The sequence below is a fragment of the Dromaius novaehollandiae genome, chromosome 7, assembly GCF_036370855.1.
Source record: "Dromaius novaehollandiae isolate bDroNov1 chromosome 7, bDroNov1.hap1, whole genome shotgun sequence".
Lineage (NCBI taxonomy): Eukaryota > Metazoa > Chordata > Aves > Casuariiformes > Dromaiidae > Dromaius > Dromaius novaehollandiae.
Window position 1 is genome coordinate 11,180,528 of NC_088104.1, and position 17,551 is coordinate 11,198,078.

The 17,551-nt window shown below is 42.8% G+C and overlaps 2 protein-coding genes across 4 annotated transcripts; one reads left to right on the forward strand and one right to left on the reverse strand.

Moving 5' to 3' along the window:
• Positions 1-1,237: 1,237 nt before the first annotated feature.
• C7H2orf76 (chromosome 7 C2orf76 homolog) lies at positions 1,238-13,169 on the reverse strand. 3 transcript variants are annotated; one of them, XM_026109075.2, is made up of 7 exons: positions 13,080-13,169; positions 12,402-12,728; positions 10,817-10,969; positions 8,449-8,499; positions 4,930-4,967; positions 4,721-4,802; positions 1,238-1,423 (listed from the first exon to the last, which is right to left on the reverse strand). In XM_026109075.2, the coding sequence occupies exons 3-7, from the start codon at positions 10,947-10,949 to the stop codon at positions 1,347-1,349; spliced, it is 381 nt and encodes a 126-aa protein (XP_025964860.1). In that variant the 5' UTR covers positions 10,950-10,969; positions 12,402-12,728; positions 13,080-13,169; the 3' UTR covers positions 1,238-1,346. The 3 variants fall into 3 exon arrangements, with proteins under 3 accessions (XP_025964860.1, XP_064370721.1, XP_025964862.2); XM_064514651.1 differs by having other exon boundaries at positions 12,402-12,573; positions 13,080-13,123; XM_026109077.2 differs by lacking the exon at positions 12,402-12,728 and having other exon boundaries at positions 13,080-13,168.
• Positions 13,170-13,388: 219 nt separating this feature from the next.
• Positions 13,389-17,276, forward strand: DBI (diazepam binding inhibitor, acyl-CoA binding protein). The gene is made up of 4 exons (XM_026109062.2): positions 13,389-13,542; positions 13,715-13,832; positions 15,701-15,763; positions 16,978-17,276. Exons 1-4 carry the CDS (start codon positions 13,534-13,536, stop codon positions 17,049-17,051), a joined length of 264 nt encoding a protein of 87 aa, XP_025964847.1. The 5' UTR covers positions 13,389-13,533; the 3' UTR covers positions 17,052-17,276.
• Positions 17,277-17,551: the final 275 nt, after the last annotated feature.

A 17,551-nucleotide genomic window follows, 5' to 3' on the forward strand; every position in this document is an offset into this window, starting at 1 on the left:
GAGTTGTCGGGAAGGATGAAAAATGATGCAGGAACAATACATAGAGGTTTCATTGGCCCTACATCTAAAATAAAGAGAACTTATTTAGGAACGTTGGAAATCACACATCTGCTTTCACTATCACAGGACCACTAAAAGTCAAAGCTCTAGCAAATGGTAAGCTTATTTCTCTGGAGAGTTTCTAGTGGAAATGCTGCTGTCAGCCAGGGCTGAGGGCAGAGGTGTGGGTCTAAAGCACACGAGGTCTCATTTGTTTGAGCTGGGCCTATGCCCTAAAAGCCTGCTAGAAAAAGAGGGGCAGTATCACTTCTATTTGAGTGAACGGAGGCACAGTGACTCATCTTGTCAACCTCTAAAAAGCAGTTTTGTGACTGTCTACCTAAAGGCACTTTACTGGATACATGATATTTTTTATTATTATTCTTGATACGATTAATGTAGCAGGAAAGCCTGGAATTACCAACTAACATTTAAGAACACAGTATTCAGCTTTAGGAAAAGTGGGAAAAAATCAATCCCAGTCTTGAAGACATCTGGCTCACAGACTGAGCCCATCCTCACAAAAAAGCAATCATTCAGGTTTTATTCCAAAAACTGAAACCATAAGCTTTCACTCTGTCTGGAAAAATGCCTGATGCCTACTTGTGCATATCGATGTCCTGCAAGAACGCAGGTTGCTACCTCTTATATGAAGGTGTCTCGCTGAAATAACGCAAGCAACAGGCAAGCTGGTCCCTGAACACAAAGCCTCCCAACAGTCATTTGTCTGTTTCAGCATGCTAAAGAGGGCTGGAAGAGAGTATAAAGAAAAGCATTCACCAGAGAAGAATATGAAACAATAGTCAGTCTGCACCATTTAAACAAAAGACGCTAAACATAAAATGAGTGAATAGAAGCTATTACTTGAAACATAGAGATTCTCTTGTCCAGCTCTCTAAAATACCCAGTGATTTGGTCATAAAAGGGTTTCCATTTTCATTAGACGAAGATATTTCTGTGATGGGATTTTACTCTGCATTGTACAATCTCCATATGTAGCTAACGTCTGCTGTAGAATCACACCAGAATGTATGTCACAGGTCAGAGATCGTTTACACCACCTACATTTTAAGAGGCAAGTAAAGGAAAAAGAAATGTGAGAAGGAAAAAAAAACCTGCATTTCTGTCCCCCAGTTTTCCTTCTCTCAGTCTTAGCATCCTGACAGAAATTAATTTCCATAGGAAGGGAATTGCAACGTTTGTAAAGCAGTCCTGTAGGATTTATTGATCTTTAAAAAAAATCTTATTAAGCAGAATAAGGAGAATTTACAACAGGTAAGGGAAAACAAAACAATCTCTTGGGATCTTCACCAGGCCGAAACAGGATTAGCTTTGTAGTTTCTGTAATCTTCCTCACAGAAGAATGCTAATTCGGTTTCATTTGCTGGAATAGATAAAAAAAAAAAAATGTATTTAGCATACCAGTAATAGAACCACCCAACAGCCAACTAGCTAGACTCTCAGAAGGCAATTGGTGACTTTTTGGTCAAAGGCAATTACAAATCACCACATTCTGGGTTTTTTGTTTGTTTGTTTGTTTGTTGGGGTTTTTTTAAGCAAAAAAGACTCTAGTACTAAAGGTGTAGTTTAACCTTGTTAGAAGAACGAGAACCTGAAAAGATATAAGTAAATAACATATGCAAGACCCCTCAAGATTTGGTTAACACACAGACTACAGAATTGTTTGCACAAATATTCAACAAATTAAGTGACAACATTTGTGCACCTAAGAATGCCAGAAAAATAATGAAGCATGATTTTCTCTTTTTTGCCCATCTTTCTATTAGGAAAGGGGAAGGAAACTATTTTTTTCTGTGAAATTAGCCTGTAGGTATATTAATTTAATACTTAGAGGATCAGTAGAATATTTTACAGATCACTTTACATTCTCCCTCATGACCCATCAAAATATGTGTCTGAAGAAGTTAATTTTTTGCCCTGCTGATGATTAATTCATGAAGCTTCAACAATATGCAAAGTGAAAGACACAAATTGGCTTCTCCAGCAATACCTTCAAATACCTCTAATTATTCACAGGGGATATGGCAGAGCTAAAGGACCCACAAAGGTTCAGAGCAGTCACAATTCTTTCAACCCAGTAGGTCAAGGACTTCCTCTTCTAAAACAATAAGTCAGCAACATTACTAATTCAGAACGGAGACAAATCTGATGGAAAGCTTTCACAATTATTAAACATGGAATTCTTTAAGGTGCTGAGCCAATAAGATACACGTTCATTTTTTAAATTAAACCTGAAGTTAATGAAGTCTGCCCGTCTGCTTAAAAAAAAAAAAAAAGTAGGAGATTCTCAAATCTCGACTAGAAAACAGATGAGACTGTTTGCAGTGAATGCTGAACACTCTGTCAACATACATCCTGCTCTAAAAACAGGCAAGCATTAACTTTGCTGACTAGATAATAGCTGTAATAATCACTACCACAGAGACTTTCCTGAGGATACTTATGTAATGTCCTCATAATTTATAACTCTCAGGCCCAACCCTGTGAAGTGCCAAGGGCAATCAAATGCAGCTTAGGAAAAAAAGAAAAATGTTCTGCATGTCTCAAAATTTCCCAGATTTTCTAGAGGAAATTCTGTTTTATTCTCTTAAATCTTGTCCAAACTTGATATTTAAAAAAAAAAAAAGTCAATGGAAGATTTCAAATCTTACTGATTTAAATGAAAACATAAAAAATGAGGACTAACAGTACATGGTATCATGCTTCACTTCCTTGGTTTACTATTTTCCAGTTCTTGAGGGAAATGGAGGACTTTTCAGAGATTTTCGTACAAAGACTCCTTTCCAGGTTAGCTAATTTTCATATCAAGATATGCTGGAACACAGCAAAATTCAAAATGGTATAATGGTATGATGCATTTTTCAAAGTAAGAGTTTTTCTTTTCTATGATAAATGCCAACTACACAGCAATGCCTACCTGCTGTTAGTTATTTTGAAAAATTACAGAGCAGCTTTAAACCGTTTTCTTCCCTGATTAAGCCATCTCTCTCTTTGTACAAGAAATAGAACAGTCTAGTTTATTCCAATTTGCTTTTACTATAATATTTACTCTAACGTTGAGGCACCTTTCCTGAGAATGCACTCAACTGTTTAACTGCTGGAGCTACCAACTTAGTTTAACAGATGGATAATATATATACAAATACTTAGCAATGCCATTTTGAATGAGGGCAGCGCTGGGCAATACCAAACTCTAACTCGGCACTTGGCATTGTCACCAGGCCCTTCCCAAAACTGTGTTGCCTCTTAGATCTTAGGTAGGTAAGAATCACACTTAAATGAATCTTTTGCTAACTAAATTACAAATCCGTAGGACTTGACTGCCAGTAATCCTCCTTCCTGAGGAATCATTTTTCTTCTAGATGAAAAGGCCTGGTTTAGTCGGAAAAGCCAGAGAATAACTATTATTCATATTCTAGGAGTGCCCCAAAACCTTTAGGAAAGGTATACTAAGGACAGTCACAGCAGACCCAGGAGAAAAACATTAAGAGATAGTCCTCACCCCAGCTCAATGAAACCCAAAAAGTAACAGTAGGGAATTTGCAACAAGGAAAAGGAGAGAAACAGAAACTAAAAAAATAAAAAATAAAAAGCAAACAAACAGCTAAAAGAAAAACAAGTCCCGTTCCTTTCCCCCCTTAAGGAATAAGCTTATCTCTGTTTGCTGTGGCCACAAGAGGGGGTGGCTTAGAAGAATGCAATACAGCCTAACCAAGAACGTTAAGGTGGTATCTTCCAACAAAGAGTTAAGTAGTCCACCTGACCAACGCTAGAAGCTCCACTGCTTGAAACATGTCAGGTTAGATGAAACAAAAGAGCTAAGGGAACCATGAGAAAGAAAAACCATTCACTGGCTGGGGAGAAATCAGAGGGCATCAAGAACGGCCGGGAGCTCTCTCTGCGACACCTCTGCACGGAAGGTGCAAGTAGTTGGATGTTACAGCCAGGCAAATCACACTCAAACAAGTGAGTGTCCACACCAAGGTAGAACACAACTACATCCCTGAAGTACCCTGCCACAAAGGGTACTTTTCAGCCACATTTATGAGGAGCCCAAAGGATATTTGGGGACCATCAATTTTAGCATGACAGACATTTCTTTACATTGTTACCAAAAGACATGCCTTATATGCATTCCACTGTCAAAAGGTGAGAAATCAGGTCAAGTTTCAACTCTATGCTATGTTCAGCACATTCTCTAAATGGTAATACTAGACCTTTCCCGAGCAGTCTGACTATTAGGCACAGAACGCTGCACGTTAAACAAATCTAATCTTATTTCATTATTCCATGCTGGTTCCACTACTTACATTTCTAACCAAAACATCAGTCTAAATGTTACTTATAAGACTAAGCAGACATGGTACTAATAACCTATCTGTCAATCATTTAAAATTACTCTCAGCAGAATTATAAGCATACCTTCTAAAAATCACAATTTGCATTCTGAACATTTGGAGTGCAGATACCTGCTGCCCTCAGTCCAATGATCTGAATGTACATTATCCCCCCTTCTTCCCTGAATAATTATCAGGTAGTGTAAAGAGCATGAGGAATAGCATTTACTTTTCAGCAGGCTATCCAAACATAATCAGCCGGTTATCAGTTTAATGACAACCGCAAGGAACAGCGCCTTCAGTCAATACAAATGTACTCCTACCTACTCCGGCTGCTTTCAGCGTGCTTTCTTCTTTCAAAATGAGTTTGTCATCATCTTCCAAACTCACTACAAGTTCATTGGTCTACAAATTAGAGAACCAGAATACAAAGATAAGAATAGGGTTTCCTATCTCTTCTCCAGTTGAGATCCAGTGCAGAGATCTGCCCGCATTAATGCACGTAAAACAAGAAGAATACAAATAATCATACCTTAGACCTGTGTGCTTGGTGAATAATCTTCATTGTATCTGAAAGAAAATACAATGTTTTCCTAAAATCAGGCTTATTTGGTACCCAACACCGAAAATTGTACTTGGGGAAGGAGAGGGAAGCAGAGGAGTAAGGTTCAATTTTTTAAAAAATAATTTTATGTACTCAGTCTAAAAAAAGGGGTGGGGGGATCTTTATTTCTTAGTCCTGCAGCCACAGTCTTTGACTAGACTGCATGGCATACAATCCAACCTTAAGGTACCACATCCTACTGGGCTTCTGTCTGTTGGCTGAATTACAGTAACTAAACGACCATCCCAAATGCCAGACAAAGCACATGAATTTAAGATGTCAGTTAGGGTTTTAACCAAACAGGTTTTATCCATGCAATTGGGGCAGGACAAACAACGCTCATTCACTGTCAACTACTATTGCTGATAGGCAGCAACTGTTAAAACCCAGTAACTCGACCACTTCAGATCATTCCTTGAAATTACCCTTCTCCTGAATCAGCACCCACGGTAGAAATTATGCTATACAAAGAAGTAAAAAATCTCTCACTTTCCAATGGCTATGTGGGTCTGGTTTTGTCAGCAGAAAGGAAAAAGTGGGGAAAAGAATGTAACTAAAGCAAACAGCTGAGTGAAAACATGCAGAGGGAATGGAAATCCAAAGATGTCCATGCAGCAGTAAAAGAAAAAATACCAAAGCATCTACGTTTGAGCAAATTCAGAATAACACATTGATCCCTTCTCAGCAAAGAAGCAAGAAACAGTGCTGTTTGGCTGCTCGTTTTCTGTTCTAGTTTTGGTTTGCGCTTTAATAGAACACTACATACTGAAAAAGTCTGGTAAGAGAAGGATGCAAGAAAGTTATATGCAGGCTAAAACAGCTTTCAAGCAATAGAGACATTCAGGTGGTCAGAACAAGAGATCACATTCCCATTCAGAGGTTTTCTTCTATACCTTTAACACATAAACAGGTACCACTTTGGCCCATATTGAACATTATTTTATTTAGAACACTACAGATGGTCAAAACTACTCCATACTCCCACTGAAAAGGCATCGCTAGTATGCAATACCAGTTGCAGAATTACCCACGTCTCCTTTAGGAGCAAGATAAGAAATAGCAATCACCAGGATCCACCTTGCATAGAAGCATTGCAAAAAGTCCAAGCAATCACAGCAAAAAACTTCCTGCAATCATGAAACCTTTCTGCCACTGTGAATACAGTCCAGGCTCTGCCTGGTAGTTTTAAGGTCCTAGATCTACTTTGTCCCATCCCCTTTTTTCTGATCTTTTCTCAGTCATTCTCTGAACCGTTGTCTCAGTTTTACTTGTTCACATCTCCACAGCTGGCATTCAGCAGTTTACCATATCTGCATTGGAGCTATTAAATGGCTTCTCTCTAACTCCAACAGAGAGATGAAGCTGCAGCCTCTTCACATCCTAGCTGAAGCCTCACAACACCTTTGCTATTTCATCCCAGTCTAGTCCCCCTCAATCACATTCGCAGATCTTTACATTGCATTTTCTAGTAACACATCTTCCGCAACAATAGACAAGAAATCACTTTTTAAGACTGATTGTGTTGAGTATCTACCATATTGCTGCACATTTATGGAGAAAAATGGAAAAGCTACTTATAAGGCAAGATAGCACCCAGGCTGCCATCATCGGTGAAAAGCAGGCAATGACAGAGTAGACAAGATAGACTGGGAAGAGCTCTAGAGCCAAGGACAAGAATGGCACATGCAAAGAAATGAAGATTAGAAAGTCACAAGATGTGTGTCAGTCAGAGCAGTAAGCCAAGAGCAAAAATCAGAGCCTGAGAGAACAATGTGGTGCTGGATTCTGGAGAGAAGGAAACCAAAGCAGGTTAGATGAGAGATGGCCAGGTCCAACTGAGATTTCTGGCAGCGCTAAACAAAGGAGAAAGAAAAATGGAACTCTTCATAGTACTGTTCATCCACAAGTCTCACTGCCTTCTCGTCACCAAAATGCAAGAACAGTAGAGCACACAAGAGATGCCAAGAACATGAATCTGAATGATTCAAAGCCTAAGGAGAAGTTCAGAACTTGGGTTTGATTCGTCTGTGTGAAAATTCAGCATAGCTGGCACCACTCCACTAAAAGCAGGCCTCCACTAACTGGTGTAACAGGTTTTAAACTTCTGCACTGTTTTTCACCCACACTATGCCCAGCCCTAGCAGAGCAATCAGGTGCTCAGCCACAACATATGCCTTAGGCAAAACTAAGTGCCTGCTCCAAGTGATGAAAGAACTAGCAGCAGGGATAGGCAGCATCAGGCATACAACTGACAGCACAGGACTCCCTCATCTAGCCAAAGCAACAGATAATAGAGGGAGGAAGGGCACCTCCAAATTCAAAGTTACAGTTCTTTAGATTTGTAAGACTTTAAGCAATAGATAGATAAAAAGTTCAAGTCCTTGCCACTGACACATTGTAAATCTTAATCCCTAACTCTTTTCCTGTTTTTATTTAGGACTATCTGGCTCACGAGTAGCATGAACACAGAATCAGATGCTTGGCTTTTTTTTTTTTTTTTTAATTGGCAAGTAAAGTCAATCACCATTCACATGCATTAAACAGGTTCCTCATATAGTTCCTTGAATCACCGTGGAGGAAGGAGCTCACTGACTCCACCAAGAACATGGGAGACAGAAGATTACTTGCAGCAAACCCCAGAGCGAACTTTCAGAATAGCCAAGTTTAGGAGGAGGCAAGCCACCAAAAAGATATATTAGTGACCATCCAAGTTACCAAATTGCAAGAAAGGAATAAATTTAGTCCATCTAAAAAGCATATTTTGCCCCAAACTGGATGAATTGCATCTGTTCAGTCAAAGCTTCACAGAAAGGAAATATACACATGGCTTTATGTTAGAGGACAAACTCAGCCTAACTTTTACATCAGGCTACTTCATTCTGTCAACTTGTATTTAAGAGCTTTCCTATTTACTTTGAGCAACGTTCTCCTCCTCCTCTTATATGATGTTAATTATTTAAGTATCTCAGTCTTAAGCATTTTCCATTTACTGCCTTCAGCTCCTGCTTTGCCATCCTTTCTGACCTCACAATTAGTAAATAGATACTGAAATATATAAACACAAAGAGAACTACAATTTCAAAGCATTTGAGGTCACAAGCTGCTCTGTAGCACTCACAGAACAGAGTTAAAAGGCACTTACAAAAGCAATAAAAAATTAATACCAAAATCCACCAATGCCAATTAGCAAAAGAATGCATAATGTGCAGCCTATTTCAAAGATTAATACAAAAGTTCAAGATAATGGTCAGAGTTTTAGATATGATCAGAGTGGCACAACCCCCACTACAAGTGTAGGATACAGAGTTGCAAATTTAGGCAGGCAGTGCAACTGGCATGAGATACTAGTAAAGAATTACTATATTCTCTAGTTGTTGTCCTCTAAACTGTACAAAAACTGGTATAAAACACTACGTCCACATTTTGAAGAAAAAAAAACACACCTACCATACTTGTAATTTTTAAAAGGAGGAGGAATTCCTGTTCTTGAAGGCACATCTATTAAAATAAAAGCACCACGTTAAAACAAAGTTCCCATTCCCCCCCCCTCCCCCCCATCCCAATAATACACAGGACTTCAGTGCATGCATTCTGGACTGTCACATCCAAATAAATTCTTAAAACAGGACACTTGTTTGAGCATTTGTAATGCAACACTCAGCTAATATTGCCTCATGCTCTAATCACAGTTAAACACTGCCCCAATAACCAAAATATGCTTGCTCCCATTAACCAAAATGGGACAAAGGAACATATTCACAGAGTTGCAAAACTCCAGAAGGGGAAAACATTCCAAAAGATGTAGCAAGGTGATAACGGGCTGATGAGTCCAGATAGTGCTTCTGGGACTCAACAAATAAAAGTCTGACTGGGGAATTTGGAATTCCCTGAGCCCATCAGCTGGTCCAAGTCGCTCCCCCGAAGAAACCATGCCCTGGTTCCTGCAAGCTTGGCTAGTATCTGTGGCTCCCTATGTGCTTGCACACCTAGATAATAACCCTAGCTCAGTATTATTGGATAGCTGGGTTTATTGTTATTTCGAGTGGAATCATGATACTATCTGTTTGCCTTTATTATTTTGCTGTAGTTTCACAGTTAACTAGTTAGTTAACTTAAACTGCTAGTCGCGGTGTGTCTGTTTTCATATTCCAAACCAATATTGCAACTAAACCTTTCATACAGCACCAAAGACAAACGCAACCTTTGGCTCCAATACTATAGTTACTCCATATCAGCTTAACTTCACTTGACCATGCAGTCCCAATGAACCTAACTACCCATGAGGACAGTGAGTAAATGCAATCAGGATGTGACCATGGGGCTCTGATCCTCCAGAAATCTGACAAGAACATCCTGTTAATGGCTTTTATAGTCTGAAGTCCAGCATCTCTCACTACCTTATACAAACGGCACTCCGACAACTGTCACTCGTAACTGGATTGTTCTGCAAACAGAGCCATGGTTTTGTGACTGTTTTACAGAGTCACAAAAAGGAAGCCAGATTGCAGAAAATTAACTCTTTAACAGCATGCAGGACAGAGCCCATAAGCAACTGCAAGAACACTGACACCTTCCCTGGTGCCTGTGTCCCCAGTGACATCTAGGGATTTATCCTGGGTCTTGGAAGGCCCAGCCACTTCTGGGGTGCTCAGCACTGAGACAGCTGAAACCAGAATTTCATCAGTAGTTCAGAAATTTATCTCAAATTCCTCCTTCCAAACACATTACAGGAAAAGAAAGAACACGACTTTTGGACTAGGAACAGCAATATCCATGTGCGGAATGATGTTCCAAAAAGCCTTTGTCAAATACTAGCTTTGTCTCAAATAACAGCAAGTTGCAATACTGCACACATCAAAAGCAAGTTTCTTAGCATTGTTTTTCATGTTATTCTTCATAACAGAAGCTGTGCCATGTGTTCTGAAAGAGTCTGTAGTTTTCCAAAGGTTTCCTAAGATCTAGCCATGCCTATTGTTTTCCAAAGGTTTCCTAAGATCTAGCCATGCCTATTACTGTCTAGAATTATGGAAGCTGCAGAAAATACACTACAGCTGTGAGGCCCAGGGCAATGTCCTAGAAGTTGCTCAAATGTGATCAACTGTAACAGTTCAAGACTTGTTTAAGCTGACATCACACAAAGAATCAAACACTGTTGTTCTGCACTCCTGAATGTCTCCATTTAGGTGTGCACAAATACATCCGCAACACCCTACCTACTGTGCAGCTGCATGGGCTGGTCTTCCTTAGTTAACCTGTAGCAATACTGTCACATTTAACCGTGCTTCTAAAACATGAGGCCCATAAATGAGTAAAGCTGCACCACAAAGCTCAAGATAGAGACAGACACTCAGAAGAAAACATGCATTGTGAGACTTCACAGCGTCAAAAATAACTTTTCAAGATCCTCCCTCTTTTTCCCAATAACTAACAACAGCCTTTAGTTCCAACATTGCACGTACTAGTGCAGTTCCTAAGCATCAAGGGCTCTCTAAATTCTATTAATTTACCCCTGCTAACTTCTGAATAGCTGCCTGACAGCACTGCCCAGGGAGTCTGAAGCACTGAGTCAAATGCAGCACAGCCCTTGTCTCATTTCTACTAAACGTGGGGATTTGGGCAGGGGGAGCAGTCTCTACACAAATTTAGGCACAGCACAGAGACCATGGAAGCTCTTATAAACAGGGGATGCAAATATAGATCTGGCATCTCTAGCAAAGCCACAGAATTTTCCCATTCATTTGCTCCCCTCCACTTTCTTCGGCAGAGCCAGCAACATATGGGACCGAAGCAAATGAGTAAGGGCGCAGCCCCTTACCCTTCTGTACAAAAGCAATGAACTGCTTCACTGTCTGATCCAAGTTAACTCCATGATACACCACCGGTCTGAAATTCCGGTGCTCAAAAGAGCGAACAAGACGAACTGTGATGGTTGAGCTTTCTGTTGACATGAGAATTAATTGTGAATAACCTAGAAAACATTAAAGAGAGAAATTATTGACTTTGCTCTACGTATGAACCCAGCTAGAAAACAAGGTACAAGTAGGACTCACTCAAAGATTAAAACATGGTGATATATTAAATAGCATTATGTCTTTCAGGCCTTCACTCTTACTATTTCTACAGGAGCGATAGCAGGATCTCAAAACAAGCAGGGTTACCTAGGATATCAGTGATATTAAACACCAAATAGTCCGTATCAGTTTTCCATTGATTACAATGGCTCAGCACAGAACACAGCACCAGACTGTTTATATAAACAGACAAAAAATATATGGATAAATGCAAATATGTCTTTTGGTTTTTAAGTGACTGAAGATTTTACCTGTTACGTGAGTAAAATTTCGCTCTAAAAGACTACAATAACACAAACAAAATCTTTTTAATATATTGTAGAGGGTAAAATACCCTGAAAAATGTCTAAGCTGTTACACAACACTCATTTTTATCATATTAAAGAAAATAAAAAATCTTCCCCTCCCACACACACAAATAATTCTCCTGGTATACTATTATAGAATTTAGGTTTTTAATTTATAATGCATGTATCTAGAATAGCTGTACAAGGCTTATAATACTTTACCAGAGAGCAGAACCTAAAATGGAATTGTCTTATCAGCCTAAGTCCCTCTTTAAACAAACCCACGCATTCTTTGTTCAGTTAGATCCTTTCTCAGCACAGGAAAATGAGCTATTACCCTGACAATCTTTTGGTGCTGGGTATTTCTCAGCAATCTGGTTTTCTGTTCACAGGCTAACTGTTGTGGCTGCCCCAGCGATAAGGAAAAACCACAGTCTAAGTGCTAGAACATCAGTCAGGAACACAGCACAACCTCTGCATCTCTTATCCTTTTGCAGCCATTTCAATCACTGCTTCCAGTCCTTCAAAGGATTCTCTCCCCCATTCATCCCTTTATTTGTTTTTCTTGTCCCCCCCCCCCTTTTCCTTTTTTAAAGAAAGCCAGCAGGGCCATCAAGCAGGTATCCAGGTACCTCCCCACCTCTGATGTATTGCCCTAGCTGTACAGGAATATTTTTTTCAAATAATTTCTGCAGAATGAAGACAGACAGTAGCGATGGGCTACTGACTTTTACATCTGCAGTCCCTTTTGTTAATGATTCATAGCACTTTAATTCCATCTCCATTGTATCTAAGATGTGATACATGGGTAAAAGATGTCCATGAAGAAAAGCATGCTCTTCTGCATCTTAAAATAACTGGATTTAAATTAAATGGAGAAGGTGAATATTTTCATGATCTTATTCCACTCAGTACTGAGATCCAGAGGGCATAGTAAAGAAAGAGGGCAGTGTTCAAATTCACTCCTTCCTAAGCAGTATGGAAGAACATTACAGGAATTCAGATTTCAGGCTATAGAAATGTGAATAATTTTCCCTCTTACTGTACAAATCCAACTGATTTGATCTAGGGCTTGGACCAGACACTATGCTGCACTTCCTCAGGGGTACAACATGCAAGATCCTTCTCAGGGAACTGCCCCAATCATAGACACTGATGATCAATGTCTCTTCTAAGCAGACACCCCTTCCTGGGCCTGTGCCGGCAGGTCACAGCTGTGAGGAGAGGGACTTTGTCACCAGGGAGAAAACAGCCAACTCAGATCAGCAAGTCGGGACACAGCAGGACAAGGCTTCTTTGCTGAACGTGAGCCCTTCCAGAGTCCTCAGCCCTCCACTGTCTTCATCAGCAAAACACAAGCTTCATCGGCCTCACAAAAAAACCCATGAAAATCCTTAATTTCGGAAGGCATTGGAGATCCTTCACTGGCAGGCCCTACACCGAGGCAACCCCCACCCTGCGCAGGCCTGAGAGGAGGCCCGCCTGCCCACGGGGCCCTCCCGGGCAGGGTCTCGGCTCCGGCAGAGGGGCAGGAAGGGCATTTAGTCACCCCTGGGGGGGGAGAGCAACCCAGGGCACCCCCCAGGGCAGGGCCTCCCTCCCCCCAACTCCCCCACAACCCCCCTAGGGCAGGGCCTCCCTCCTCCCAGACCCCCTTCACCCAGTCCCCCCTCTCCACGGCCCCGCCCAGCAGAGAAACGTTAACGGCTCCAAGCCTTACTACGAGCTCCCCGGCCAGCACTTCCGGGTATCTCTCTTCGCTCCGCCCCGCGCAGCTCCGCCAACCAAATCCTTCCCCTCCCCATCCTCCGTCTCCCCCGCCGGGCCGAGAGATTGGCTGCGGGGCGCGCTGGCCCCGCCCCCTCCCGCGCCTCCAATCCGCGCGGCTCCGGCGGCCCCGGCCCCGCCCCCCCTCCGCGAGGCCCGGACTCACCCGTCCGCTCGTGCCTCGCAACGGACGGCGCGGCCGGCCCGAAGCCCGCCTCTCTCCCGCGCCGCCTTCTCATTGGCTCTTCCCCTGGCTTCTCCCCGCCCCCGCGAGGCGCCGGTTGGCACGGGGGCGCGCGGGGCGTCGGGATTGGCCGGCGGCCGCTCTGGCGATGGGTGAAGCGGCGGACTGGGCGGGGGCAGTGCGCTAGACGTGTGGTGGCGGGCAGGGTGCCGGGATCGCCGCGATGGCTCAGGTGGGACCGGGGCCGGGGCCGGGGCCGGGGCCGGGACCGGGGCCGGGGCCGGGGCCGGGGGGCCGGGTCCAGGGGCTGGGGGGGGGCCGGGTATGGGGCTGAGGGGTTGGGGGGGCGCGGGCAGCTCCCCGCCGCCGGCTGCGGGGGCTCAGGGCGGCTCTGCCCCCCGCAGGCCGCGTTCGAGAAGGCGGCGGAGGAGGTGAAGCAGCTCAAGTCGCAGCCGACGGACCAGGAGATGCTGGACGTCTACAGCCACTACAAGCAGGCCACGGTGGGCGACGTGAACACGGGTGAGTCCCGCGGGGCGGCCCGGAGCGGCGGCGGGTGGGGAAGGCGCCGTTGTGGCCAACGGCCCGGCGCGGGGCCGCGCTGCGAGGCGAAGCCTCCCCCGCGGGGCGGGTGTCGCTCTTGGCGGCGCCGCGGTTTGCAGAAGTGGCTCGGTACCAACTCGGCGTGGGGTTGCGGGCATAGGCTGACCTGACCGCTACAGATAAGCGGTGGTGCAACCCGTGGTTTCTGGATTAAGTCGGTTGCAGTTGTCTAAATCGTTCAGAGAAGGTCTAAGAATCCCTTTGTGCAAATGTTGTTTTTCAGATTTTGGGGCCCTTTATCAGTAAGTAATTGCCTAGGTCGAGGTTTGTTGCTGCAATGCAAACACTTCTTGGTTAAGCAGGCTTAAATAGCACGGCCAGCTATACAAATGTGCAGCCCCAAAACTTGGGGCTGGGGGAGTAACTAGATCTACTGCTAAAAATAGAACTGGAAGTCCAAAGCAGAAGAAACCAACACAGATGTATGTAAAACAGGAAAAACTTTTAGAGGAGCTGTGATTAATTACCACGTCTTGGAAGGCTTGTAGTGGAAATATCTCTGTAGTTGAGACACTCTGCCAGATCTATTCTGCTACTCTGCTGCTATGTTTCTGTCACTGGCAGCTTGGACTATGAATAACTTTTAGAATAAAGCCTGTCTCTGTGACCTTGTGGAGCACTTGAGTAACTAGATTTAGAAAGGACAAAGGCTATTCACTTAGAGTGCTGGCCTCCTGACCCAATTAGTGGTTAAGTTTATTGGGTGTAGGTTGAAGTCAAAGCTACTAGCGACATGTGCTGGCAGTATAAGTACAGGCACACGCAGTCTCTTTCTAAGATGGGTGGCACTGGGGACAGGAGAACTGAGCTTGGTTTTAAGACCTGACCCTTTTAGCATGGTTGGAAAGCAGCATTATTAATGCTTGCCAAGATGAAATAGTTCTGCAGAACTGTTAGTATAACAGTTGCATAAGTCACTGTATTCTTGTAAGGCTGTAGCTAACAGGAGTTGGCTAGAAAAGCCATCTCTGTAATAGTAAGAGGTGGAACTGCAAACTAGCTTTGTAGGTCACACTGCCATGTGAACAGTGCAAGGGTATTGCTCTGGCTGATGTACAGGCTTCTGTCCAGTTCCATTTAATTGGTAATCTGAAGGACTGTATTTAATGAGATGGCAAAGAGGTAAAAACAGAGGTAAATTTACATGAAGAATAATTGCAGACACATTTACATCTAACCCTTTTCTTCTCTTTTTGGCTGCAATCATCCCTAGCCTATAATGAAGTAAGTTATGATTCAGTGCGTATACCACTGGGATGATAGAACACATGAAAAACTATGTTAAAAAAATACTGTTAACTTGAAGATAATGAATTTTAAGCTGTACACTACTAGCTTTTGATTTCATGTCTCAGTAAGTAATGGACATTGGACAGGGGGATTTCTGCTTCACTTCAGAGCTGATGATCTCTAATCAGGTAGTGTTCACACAACAGAAATCTCTTCAGAAAGTACAGCGATAAGCCAAATCAGACTGTGTGGTGCTTTTCTGTTCAAATGCTGCTGTCTTAAGGGAACTTGGCAGAGAATAACCTCTCTGTCGCCACCAATAGCATTGCAGCACACTCTCTTCAGCATCGGAAGTGCTCTCCTCTCTGCAGGTTCATAAGTGATGCCTGCAGTGGTGAGTCATTGTAGTCTGTCGTGGTTAAGAGCAGAACAGCTTTCAGGAAGGGGCTCGGTATTATCTACAGCCAGGCCCTACAAACTAATTCTGCTGTTAATCCCATCTCTGTCTCTCTGTCTCTCTCTGTGTCTCTCTCTCTCTCTCTCTCTCTCTCTCTCAGATCGCCCGGGTATGCTTGACTTCAAAGGCAAAGCAAAGTGGGATGCCTGGAGTGCATTGAAAGGTAAGTGTCTACTTAAAAAATGGGGGTTGGGGCAAAATACTGGTAGTTCAGCATGAAATGCATTGCCTTGTAAAATACCATTGCTTTGTGAGACAAGAATTAGAACTACACCAAAATGCAGTCTGAGCTACTCGAATAACTTTCCTTTAATAATTGTGGATGGAGTAAACACAAATAATAGACTGTTCTGTTGCTGTCTATGCAGATATAACCTTGATTCGGAATGTTTTTCTCATGGCTGCTGATCACGTTTGTTTAAAACTTTAGTACTAGATTCACAGCAAAGTAACACTCTTGGCTTCTTTGCTCTCTTTTTACATGCCGCTAAGTGCTATAGCAAGGAATTGTAACTTGCATGAAAAAGGCATCTTAACTGCAAAATACTTAGACTGGAATGACCATACACTTGAGAAAGATACTTTTAAGAAAGGCTCAGGGAAGTAATTGTACAGATGCAGAATGACAGGCTGAAAAATATGTCTACTTAAGCAGGAAGTTATTGCATTGCCTACCAGCTGTCTGGTAGCTGCTGTATTGTTCTACCAGCTAGCTTTCCACTGTCCGCCTGCAGCGGGGATTGTTTTGGTGGAAGACAGGAATTGGGTAATGATTCTATAGCTGAGAGGCAAAACAGGAACACTGCAGAAAGTAATGTCGCAGGAAGTTGTTTCTTTAATAATAACTTGAAAATGCCTATGTAAATTGGCAATATCCAGCCTGGATATAAAAGTAGGGTCACGACTGAAAAATGTTCAAAAACGGGTCTCTGAGTAGCCAGCACAGCTGGGCATAAGGTGGCAGCAAAGTTGTATGTTTATGCAAGTGAACAGTAGATTGCATATACCTATAGATGATCAGGCCATGTGTAAATCTGCATGGTTTATAACCGAATGCATGCATCACCTGGATTTGCTTAGCCTGAATAAACAGTCTTCACTGTTACCTTGTGCTGTTGCATTTCTGGTGGCATTGATCTGGGGTCTTTGCTAGCCAAGGGAGTGAACCAGCAGAGAATACAGCTGTTGTGAGCTAAGCTTGTATGGAACAGATGAGCCTGTGACACCAGGTTGTTGCAAGGCTTCGTTGTCTCGGGATCTGTGTGTCGCTGGGAGAGTAAAGAGTGTATTCAGGGAAGAGGCTGCATCAGGGAAGCTTGCAGGAGAGGAGTGGGCTGCTGTGCCTGTTCTGACTACCTCCTGTGTTATGTCTTTCAGGAATGTCCAAAGAAGATGCAATGAAAGCTTATGTAGCAAAAGTAGAAGAACTTAAGGGCAAATATGGTATCTAAGGACTGGATATAGCAACCATTTTCATATCTGAAACATGCCTTATCTCTAATACCGTGGAAAACTGATTACTGAGGATAATTTTAAATACCCAGCGTACTATAGTCTGTTTTCATAATGCCTGTAGTTCAGTAGAAATTGCATACCTGCCTAATGTACTGATATGTTACAACTTCCTCCTGTGAACAAAATAATCTGGAACTCATTAAAGTGCATTTGGTACTTTAGCTGTTGTGATGATCATTCCTCAGAAATTGTTCCGAGTTCATCCCCACTTCAAACAAGGAGACACATCTCTCAGTTGCTGCGTTGCAGCCACTGAACACTTCTTTCCAAGGCTTAAAGCAGGGGTTAGCACTAACCTCTCTAGTCGTCCTGTCACTAGGGGGCCTCAGTAACCTGCGTTTCGTGCAATATCGGCTCCTGTTTAAACCAAACCAGTGATGACTGATTCTCCTTTGCCTCCTTGTCGTGGAGATAAATGGCAACCCACAAAAGCCAG

Coding starts and splice junctions, on each gene's coding strand:
- C7H2orf76 (XM_026109077.2), bottom strand. CDS start 13,164: ATGGGGAGGGGAAGGATTTGGTTGGCGGAGCTGCGCGGGGCGGAGCGA. Junction 10,970..13,079: donor TGCTGGCCGGGGAGCTCGTA/GTAAGGCTTGGA, acceptor AATGTTTTCTAG/GTTATTCACAATTAATTCTC. Junction 8,500..10,816: donor CATTGCTTTTGTACAGAAGG/GTAAGGGGCTGC, acceptor TTATTTTAATAG/ATGTGCCTTCAAGAACAGGA.
- DBI (XM_026109062.2), top strand. Junction 13,833..15,700: donor GGTGGGCGACGTGAACACGG/GTGAGTCCCGCG, acceptor TCTCTCTCTCAG/ATCGCCCGGGTATGCTTGAC. Junction 15,764..16,977: donor TGCCTGGAGTGCATTGAAAG/GTAAGTGTCTAC, acceptor TATGTCTTTCAG/GAATGTCCAAAGAAGATGCA.